At 36.3% G+C, this 10,287-nt stretch overlaps 1 protein-coding gene across 1 annotated transcript; it reads left to right on the forward strand.

Annotated features, from left to right (window-relative positions):
• The first annotated feature begins 5,280 nt into the window (after positions 1–5,280).
• On the forward strand, positions 5,281–8,076 carry LOC148854817 (cytokinin hydroxylase-like). Its single transcript, XM_088982672.1, has 6 exons — positions 5,281–5,500; positions 5,584–5,889; positions 6,016–6,245; positions 6,409–6,650; positions 6,903–7,281; positions 7,499–8,076. The coding sequence occupies exons 2-6, from the start codon at positions 5,610–5,612 to the stop codon at positions 7,919–7,921; spliced, it is 1,554 nt and encodes a 517-aa protein (XP_088838798.1). The 5' UTR covers positions 5,281–5,500; positions 5,584–5,609; the 3' UTR covers positions 7,922–8,076.
• Positions 8,077–10,287: the final 2,211 nt, after the last annotated feature.

Here is a 10,287-nt window from a genome sequence, read left to right on the forward strand (position 1 = left end):
ATCAATAGGCCTCCACTCCACTGACCAGTACTGCTAAGCTAGCTTGTTGTCCTACTCTGAAAAAAAACAAACATCTAGAGAAACCCTTCAAACGTGCATTGAAATCTCCTGTAAATTTATTTGTAAACACCTCTAAACTCTAAAGTTTGTCTGAACAAGGATGACAGATGGGAGGAAATTAGAAGCCTACCGAATTTGGAGCTGGAGGAGGAGATAGACATCATTAATTAATTACATATAATGGAAATAGCTAGGTAGGGTCAGTTTCTTTACCACCCTATCGGCTATCGCACCTACTACGTACTGCCCATCTCTCTGTCTCTCTCTCCTCTGAAGCTGCCCATTTTGGCCTAAAGTCCTCTCGGTATTTGTGGTTTCTGTGCACAGAGACAGAAAATTAAATACTCCATTCAACACCTGGCTTTAGGTGGAATGTGGTTACATGCTACCACGCACATCCGCCCATAGTAAGCGGAAGCCGGAGAACTACTACACATTAAAGAGGAGGGTGCATGGTTTTTCTTGACTCTTGAGTATATATATACTTCCACATGAGCCTACATTTTCTACCCACTTTTCCTACTTATTCTCTACCCGTCATGTATTGCAGCCACACATCTCTCGTATTCATTTTTCAGATTTTAACAATCTGTTTTCATCTGACACGCTTTTACGTAATCACATATTCCACTCTTGAGGTTTTGATAGCCTGTGCTGCCGCTAGACATATTCTATGTGAGATGTTAATTTTTACTTCAACAATTCCTATGTCTTTCCTTGTTCCATTACCTATCATTCTGCATTCTTCTTGATTTTTCTCTCCTCTCTTTTTCACTATTTTTAATCTTTTATATCATCACACACTCACTCACTCTCAATTTCATTACCATTGTGCATTATATGGAAAACATAAAATCAGTAGGCTTGGTTGAAGTAATGTAGATGGAAGGAGTTCTTGGAGATTTACTTTGAATTTAAAAATTAACGTAAATGGTAATGAGGTGGTTTATTCAAGTTGTAGATGGGAAGGAGATCTTGGAGTTAATTCTAAATCACCCCTCTTTTTCTATAGGGTTTAGAAAGGAGATCTTCAGCTAATTTTAAATTATAATACTACTGTATAAAGTTTATCATGCATGTCATGTACCAACCCAGATTTTCTATCCACTCTCTATCCACTGTGAATTGCAGCCACACATCTCTCAATTCATAATAGAGATGTGTGGTTGCAATTCACGGTGGGTAGGAAAAGTGAATAAGAAATCCCGTTGAGCCCCGTTTCATTCTGTTAAACCAGATTGCATTGAATCGGTGTCGTTTCTTTATTCATTATTTATTTGTAGTACGTCCAGCTATTTTGAAGCAACAACAACAACAATATTATTATTATTATTATTATTATTATTATTATTATTAATTGTTTATCTATCATGTAATAATAGAAAATTTATTAATAGAAAATTTACCACAAGGGTATGATTTTAATTCTCTGGGGACAGAGCAAAACAAAGAAAAAACCAATTCATCTATAATAGATATTATTAATTAAGCATGTGCATTGCACATATGATTTTTTTTATATTAATTACTTTAATTTTAGATATATCATAGTTAGGATAAAAGTTGAAAATTAATAAAAGTAACAATATGGTTAAAAATAAACTTAAATACTTGTACTAAATGTGCACCTACAGAAATTTTAAATTACAATAACAATTATTATTATTACAACAACTACTACTATTACTAAATTTTGTATTCCATTTTTGTCTTAAATTAAAACAATTTTTATTTAACATGATAGTTATATAACATTAGAAATGTTCTGTAATGTTTTTGACAAAACTCGGTACTTTTTTATCTTGTGTGTTCTATATTTTTTAAAATATTTATTATTCAATCATGGCATCATGAATTTATTTGAAAGGTTGAATCATTAACCCACCATTTAACTAAGAAAATAGTTTTGTTTTTGGATCAATTTTAAATTATATATTTCATCTACATTATATACATAATTTTTATTTATCACACTTAATTTTTGTTTGATATAATTAATATAATTTTTTATACATTCTTTTGATTACTTGTACTTTTGTATTAATTTTTTAAATATTTATTATTCAACTATTATATCATCGATTAATCCATTTGACCCAAACCACTAATCCATGATCCAAAAAGAAAATAGTTTAATTTCTATGTTGACATTAAATTTTGTATTACATTTCCATTATTGATAAAATTATATCTTATGTATAATATTTTTTTTGTGATTCTTTATATTTTTTTTATTTTTAAAATTTTATTATTTGACTAAGACATTAAATTTTATTGTTTTTGTGACTCTTTATTATTTGACTATGATATCAACCTATTGTTTAATATGTCAAATATATGATGTTAAAAATGTTCTCATTTTTTAATTTCTATATTTTTCATTTTATATATTTTTGAATTTTATTATTTAATTGTGTTAACATGGATTGACCCATTTGACCCAAATGGTTTAGCTTTTTACCACCACCTATACGAAAACACTATTTTTTCAGGTAGATTTTAAAAGTACAAGTTTTTATGTTATTTAAATTTTTTATTTATTTTAATTTGTATGCATTTAATTATAGAATTTAATGATGAGATAAAACAAAGAAGCCTTAAATATATGATTCAATGAAGGTGAATGAGAATTAATACCTTAAGTGTTGGATTTAATGAGAGATAATTGAATGCATTGAATATCTTAAAATTAACTCTTTTCAACTCATTTAATATCAATAACTAATTATCCTATTTGCCCTCATTTTTTATCAATAAATTTAAATATAGAGGGATAAGTTTTATTATCACAAAATTCCAGAAATATTCTTGAGGCTATTGTACTTTTTAAAGTAGTGTAAATATAGATTTTGTTAGTAATTATAACAATCAGAATAAAAAGTCATTAATTAAATGATTGAAAGTCATTATTTGAAATGGAATTCCAAGAGATCAAGTGAGTGGAATTTCAATTGGAGAAGATTAATTATTTGATGCCTTTTTCTATAAAAAAAAAAGAATTATCATAAATTAGCATTTCTCTAACGAAACAATTGAATAAGATTGAAAAACAAAGTTATTGAGGCACTTTTGAGGGAAGTACCTAAAAGTGAGTTCGCATTTCGTATGACCATGGTGGTAGCAAGGTTCAAAATATCGATATGACAGATACGCTGGTAAGGGCGTATCGGGCAATATTGGTAATGCTTTTTTGCTTTTTCTTTTTTTAAAACAGATTCATGGGGCCGGTTTAAGTCTTGGGTGGCACGATACGTATCAGGTGGCAGGATAATTTGAACCTTAGGTGGTAGGATAATTCGGAGATCCTTCCATAAAATATAAACGTGTCGGCTTTAACAATAAATTCAAAACATTACTTTTACTGATTTTTTATTTCAGACATTGGTGTTATCCGTTTTTCATCATAAGTGGCATTCAATACGAACTCCGGATTATACCTGTTCCTGGACGGGTTTGGGTTTGATTTTTGTTAAAACTTGAATGGATCCGGCTCAAAGCCTGTGCCTGATACAGTGTAAAATCATTTGGGCTTGCAAGGAATGTTTTTCTCCCCGAAAGCCGCTTGGTATACCCTATGTCTTGGTTACAATACATGTAGGGGATGTTTGGTATAATGATATCAATCTTTGGCATTTTTCACTTAAATTGAGAAAAATATCATTCGATAAACGGTTTCTTAAAAACAATTTAACTTAAAAGTTTAAGTGTGAACAAGCACAGACCCACCCATATCTTGTGCTAAAACTTAATTAATTATAATGGGGTAATGAGGATTAAACACTAAACCACTTGGTCAAAGTGGCTCTAATACCATCTCAAAGAACCATTCAACTTAAAAGCTTAAGCTGTTAGGTGAAGTCCTTGAATAAGTTGATATTATCTTAACATGGCTCAACCACAAGGTTTAAAGTATCCACACAATACATCTAATATGGGACTTATCATATTGTATCTTTGGGCTATAAAACTTAAAACTAAAGTTTCGATGCACCTCTACCATGCCGATACACAGAGGTATATGGTGCATTGATAGTTTGAACCATGCTCAACCAAACAATAAGTTCAATGTTCTTCTATTAAACGCCTACATAACATGAGTACAACTAGCGTCATTGCTGGAAAATGCAATGGATACCAAACACAATCGTAGTAAGTTGCTCTAGTATTAATGTCGTGTCGATTCGTTTGTTCAAAATTAATTTTGACATGTCCAAAAATGATAAAGGTGATTGCGCAATTGGTTGCGTTGCAAGAAATCAATGGGGGATTGTTCTTGAGACCAAAGCTTATTTTATTGGGAATTCCTCAATTAATGTAGCGGAAGCTTGGGTTGCATAAAAGGCCCACAATATTGCTTTTAACTATAGGGGTCTCCCCATCTTCATCAGGGAGACTCTTCTTTTGACTTCGTGTTTAAAAAACAAAGTGGACTGGCTGTGGAGATTGAAGACCATCACCGAAGAGTGTTTGAAACTGGCTGAAGATTTGGAATGTGGTCTCATCTACAACCATATCTATAGAGAGGTCAATCAAACTACAGACCGGATGGCAAACCAAGCTCTTTTTTTTTTTTTTTGTTCTCAGCACTCAGTTTTTGGCTGAAGGTTTGGAATGTGGTGTCATCTACAACCATGTCTACAGAGAGGCCAATCAAACTGCAGACCAGATGGCAAACTAAGCTCTTTTTTTTTTTTCTTCTCAACATTCTCAGTTTTTGCCCTTCCTCTATCCCTAGAGACTTAAGTTCTATTTATTTTTGTGATGCTTGGGGCCGAGCTACCCCCATCTTATGTAGTTGCTCCTATTTCTAAAAAAAAAATATTAATTTCAAATCCCCAATACAGTTATTAATTATGTGATATTAATTCGTTCCGTTTATAGTTGGGATGTAATGTGGATTCATCCCTATCCAAATGTGATCTAATTATTAACGAATCAAATTTAGTTTAATTCGTATCTATTTCTTTGCGGTTCTATGTTGTGTCACATGAGTTTCCCTATGCAACCATAATTTTGTTGTTCCTTATTAGAAAGGCCGTAACCGGGTTGGATCATCTAAATCCGAATCTTATCTGATTAATAACAAAAAACTAAAAAAAGCTAAGCTTGAATCCGGTCCAAAATTCAATATATCGGACTTGGTTAGGATTTAGATTTTATTCATTATTAATTGGATGCAATTTCTAACATGTAAATCCGGAATAATTGGATCGGGATGTTGAACCGAATTTGAACCTGACAACAGGTGAAGGAATCCATCGACAGCGCTTGTACACTGTATCAAAAAGTTGATCCCTGAACATCTTTTTTAACTTTTTTTGTTTTTATAATTTCCACTTTTGATGAGTTTATAAAGGCCGGTGTTTGGATCACTACTCACTACTCAGCGGGAAGGCTCAGTAATACAATACCGCTTCTCTCTCTCTCTCTCTCTCTCGCTGTGAGTACTGTGTGTGTGTGTGTCTGGCTAGTCCCTCTTTGCTTTCAAGTCGTCTTAGCCTTATATCCTGGGTGTTGTTGTAGTCTGTGCAGTGTTGAATAAGAACTCCATGGCATCGGTGGTGTTGTTAGGACTAGTAGTTGTCCTGGTTGTTTCGTTGATTAGAGTTGGATATGTCACCATCTCATGCTACTGGTTGACTCCCAGACGCATCAAGAAATTCATGGAAAAGCAAGGAATCACCGGCCCCAAGCCTCGTTTTATAGTTGGAAACCTCGTCGATGTAGCAGCCCTTGTGGCTAGCGCCACTTCTAAAGATATGGACTCCATCCACCACGACATCGTCGGCCGCCTATTGCCGCATTATGTTCTCTGGTCTAAGCAATTTGGTATATTTACATTCTCTTCTCATCACTCTTCACCTCCCATGTCGCTTGATGACAAATTATTAATGGTCTTAGAATAGAATCGTGTTCATGGGTGCTCGCTTAATTATATGTTTTCACTTTTCACAGGAAAACGCTTCATATTTTGGAATGGAAGCGAGCCGCGGATGTGCTTGACGGAGACAGAGAAGATCAAAGAGCTTCTGTCTTCCAAGTGTGTTAGTATCTCCGGTAAGTCATGGCTACAGCAGCAAGGGACGAAGCACTTTATTGGCCGGGGTTTGTTGATGGCTAATGGAGATGACTGGTACCATCAGCGCCATATCGTTGCTCCAGCATTTATGGCAGACAAGCTCAAGGTTTGGACATATATTTGATTGGCTTCAATAAACTTCTCTTCCTCCTCCTTTTCTCTTTCCTTCTGTTTCTGTCGTTTGGTTGTTTGGGGTTTGATTTCTTAATGTTGTAATATCCTTAATTCTTTTTTTTTTTTTAATAAAATGGTCGAATGGTTATCTCCAGAATCATGTAGGATACATGGTGGAATGCACCAAACAGATGCTCCAATCACTACGCTCCAAGGTGGAGTCGGGCGAAACAGAAATCGAAATCAGTGAATGCATGAGTCAGCTCACTGGAGACATCATATCTCGAACTGAATTCGATAGTAGCTATGAGAAGGGAAAGCGCATATTTCATCTCCTTAACTCGTTGCAGCGCCTCTGCGCTCAATCCACCCGCCACCTATGCTTCCCGGGTAGCCGGTGAGTACTCATTTCTCAGTAGTGACACTGCTCCATCTTTCTTGACTTGAAATTTATTTTTTAATATTCCTTCCTTCTATTTCTATATTTGCTCCTCTGTTTTACTCTGTCTGCTTGCCATCACAATATAAATGCTGTTGTTACCTCTTCCAACAATGGTAGTAATTAGTCATTTATGCAATTTAACGTTTCATCAACTATGTAAATTGATTGCTTCTTGTTTTTTTTTTTTTTTTTTTTTTCATTTGACAGATTCTTCCCTAGCAAATACAACAGGGAAATCAAATCATTGAAGATGGAGGTGGAGAAACTATTGATGGAGATCATCCAGAGGCGAAAAGATTGTGTCGAGATCGGTCGGAGCTCATCCTATGGGAATGATTTGCTGGGCATGCTTCTGGCCGAGACCCAGAAGAAGAGAGCTGGGGGGTTCAGCTTCACCCTTCAAATGCTCATGGATGAATGCAAGACTTTCTTCTTCGCTGGGCACGACACCACTGCTCTCCTGCTTACATGGACAATCATGCTCCTGGCCACTAACCCCGAATGGCAAGATAAGGTCCGAGCAGAGGTGCTCCAGGTTTGCAATGGGGAGGCACCCACCATTGATCAACTCTCCAAGCTCTCCCTGGTAAGAAAAATGTTGCTGTTACTACGTGAATTTGCAGGTTCATTTCGTTTCCAAGTTCAAACTCCAAAACAAAGAACAGAAAAGAAAATGAAAAGTTGAATCAAAGTTCTTCTTGCATGTAACTGTCAATAATGAATTAGTAGTTGGAGATAAAATTAGATGTAAACAATTATTGGTTCGATCAGTGGTTAACATTCATTTTGGCCCGTGTCTGCAGTTGAACATGGTGATAAACGAGTCGCTTCGCTTGTATCCACCGGCTTCCCTTCTCCCCCGAATGGCATTCGAGGATATCAAATTGGGTGACCTCCACATTCCGAAGGGACTTTCCCTTTGGATTCCAGTACTTGCAATTCACCATAGTGAGGAACTCTGGGGAAAGGATGTACATGAATTCAACCCAGAGAGATTTTCAGGGAAGTCATTTGCTCCGGGCCGGCATTTCATTCCGTTTGCAGCAGGACCTCGCAATTGTGTTGGTCAATCCTTTGCACTGATGGAGTCTAAGATCATATTAGCCATGCTGTTATCACAATTTAGCTTCACCATCTCGAGGAACTATCGTCACGCTCCGATTATGGTCTTGACTCTTAAGCCCAAACATGGAGTTCAGATCTGTTTGAAACCTTTAAACCCATGATCAATCGCTGATTGCGAGGTTGAGTTTTGTACCCCCTCCTCCCTCCGAGAAAGTTTGATATTGAGCCCCGGCCAAATTTTGTTTTATTCCTTGTACAAGGAGACGTAAACGAATTAATTAAGTAAATAATAAACAAATGAGGAGTTCATGGCTCATCCCTGAGTTTGCCTTTTCGGTTATAAACTATGGACTTCAATGGTGCTTAGAGATTGCGAAACTGGTCAAATCACCATTATGGCATTATTAACACAGAGAGAGAGAGAGAGAGAGAGAGAGAGAGAGAGACAGGGAAGCTGGATAAGCCTGCTATTCCTATAGAAAATGATTAAGAAATCAAATACCAACTGAGGATGAGGAAGAGAAACAAAGGAGATTTCTTTGATGCATGATATGCACCGTGGAGTTACAATCGTGTCTTGATTCGTAAGTGCTCAGCTTTCAATTTGATTTGATGAACAACCAACCAAAGAAACTATTAAAGTGGTAGGTTGAATCCCCTTTTAACCAGATTATGCTCTCTCGCCCAACCTATCATCTTCTTACATCAGTCTCTCTCTCTAGCTACTAATCAAATTTCGTTCTATTTTTGCATTGATAACCTTTTAATATGATATCCTTGCAATGCTAAATAATAATATTGAGTGACTAGTGACCAGTGATGTGAGACGGAATAGTTTGATTAAAAAGGATCGTGTTTTGTAATGGGTTTCTCTCGTTGTATGGCGCTTTGAGTTTCAACTGCCTTTCTCACCCAGTATACTGTGTGGTGTGTACATCCGGTGGGAACAGGATGGAACGAGGAAGCACTACTAAAGGGGTCCCACCCCAATAGATTGACTGCATCATCAAAACCAACATTGATAGAGAGATTATATATGACAACACTGTGAATTATTAATGCATTCAGTAGGTCTGTGGGTGGAGGATCTCTTAGGTTAATTGGGACTTGGGACCCCTTCAATGGTGGGATTAGACATTAATTCTTGTGTTGGAATTTGGACGAACATGTATGTAATGCTTCGGTTCAGCGAAGGTCTCAATGCTTTTTTGTACAGTGAGAGCACCCTGATGCAACATTTTCACCGACTTTGTTCATCCAAGCTTAGACTTACGACAGTTCTTCGTGAAAATCTTTTAGAGAGATGAACCGATCGATACTTGATCCAAACAAACTAATTAATCAGCTCAGTGGTCATTTGATTTCGATGGTTAATTGGCAGAAAAAAAGAAAGTTTAAACAAATGGGCAAATTAAAGTAGATATCCAAATACTTTTTTACTTTGTATAAAGGGAATGGCTAACACGCTGGATTGATTCATTTAGGTTTATTTCTGGGCCATCAATAAACTTGCGGCTATTGCTTCTTCTCAGCAGTTTCCAGTCTGTTGCGCTCGCTAGTCACTGATGTTGTCCCAAATTCGTTCTTCCACTTCATTGCAAACTCCATGTCGATCTATTGGTAGCGCATATCTAGAGTACATTGGGTATATCTCCTGTACATGTCATTGGAGATGTTCCCAATGCACGGTTGGGATATTCTGTGCAACGCCAATGTGAATTCGAGAATGATTCTCAATCTCCCCTAACAAAAACGGTTTCTATTTTCTAACATTGGAAATAGAATTGGGAAATGCTCCCAACAAAACTGTTCCTACATATATAAAGACTAAGAGCCCACCAAAGTTGGGTAAAATTGGAATCATGGGACGATACCAAATGTTGGTCCCCAGCTGCCCAGCTCATGGTAGCCCTGCGGCCCTGCCACCTCCCGGGTTTGAATCTGCTACCCACAATCTATTCCTACATCTTTACCCACAATATATTACAGCTGTGCATCAAGAATATGATGTCTTTCATGGGAAAATATTCTCAATAAACCACTGGGACAATGTTGTGTGGGTAGGGATATAGGAACATTTTATGGGTAGCAGATCCGGAGTGCTGCTCTGCATGTCGAATAAAGTTTGGGGATTATAATATAATTAAAAAAAAAAAAGAAAAAAAAGCATGAAAGAAACTAACTATGTTCACCTCACCAATTGTAGAAATTTTAGGCCCCAAAGACTTTGCTGTGTCATGTTCAAAATTAGTTCTTTGTCAGGACATGCATTCATTAAAAAAAATTCAAAACTGTGGTCTATGAATAGCTGAAATTAGTTGGAAACCACCAATAAAAGGAGCTTGGTATAGTGCTGAACAACCAATCCGATTGTTGAGACCGGAATTAGCATTCAGAACGGTTTTCTGATTTCATCAATTAATGTATCCCAAATTCTCAATTAAGGGAGTCAATGGACCGGTTTTGGACCGTCCAGTCCAAAATCAATTTGGACGGATTGGACGGATCAAAAGACATAGTGGATTGG

Source organism: Nelumbo lutea, chromosome 4 (genome assembly GCF_056320005.1).
Source record: "Nelumbo lutea isolate HS-2025 chromosome 4, American lotus-T2T, whole genome shotgun sequence".
Classification (NCBI taxonomy): Eukaryota; Viridiplantae; Streptophyta; class Magnoliopsida; order Proteales; family Nelumbonaceae; genus Nelumbo; species Nelumbo lutea.

What these genes read in the sequence shown, in the direction of transcription:
- LOC148854817 (XM_088982672.1), top strand. Translation starts at nt 5,610, where the DNA reads ATGGCATCGGTGGTGTTGTTAGGACTAGTAGTTGTCCTGGTTGTTTCG. An exon ending in TCTCTGGTCTAAGCAATTTG is followed by an intron (nt 5,890 to 6,015) that starts GTATATTTACAT and finishes CACTTTTCACAG; the next exon opens with GAAAACGCTTCATATTTTGG. An exon ending in AACTCTCCAAGCTCTCCCTG is followed by an intron (nt 7,282 to 7,498) that starts GTAAGAAAAATG and finishes CCGTGTCTGCAG; the next exon opens with TTGAACATGGTGATAAACGA.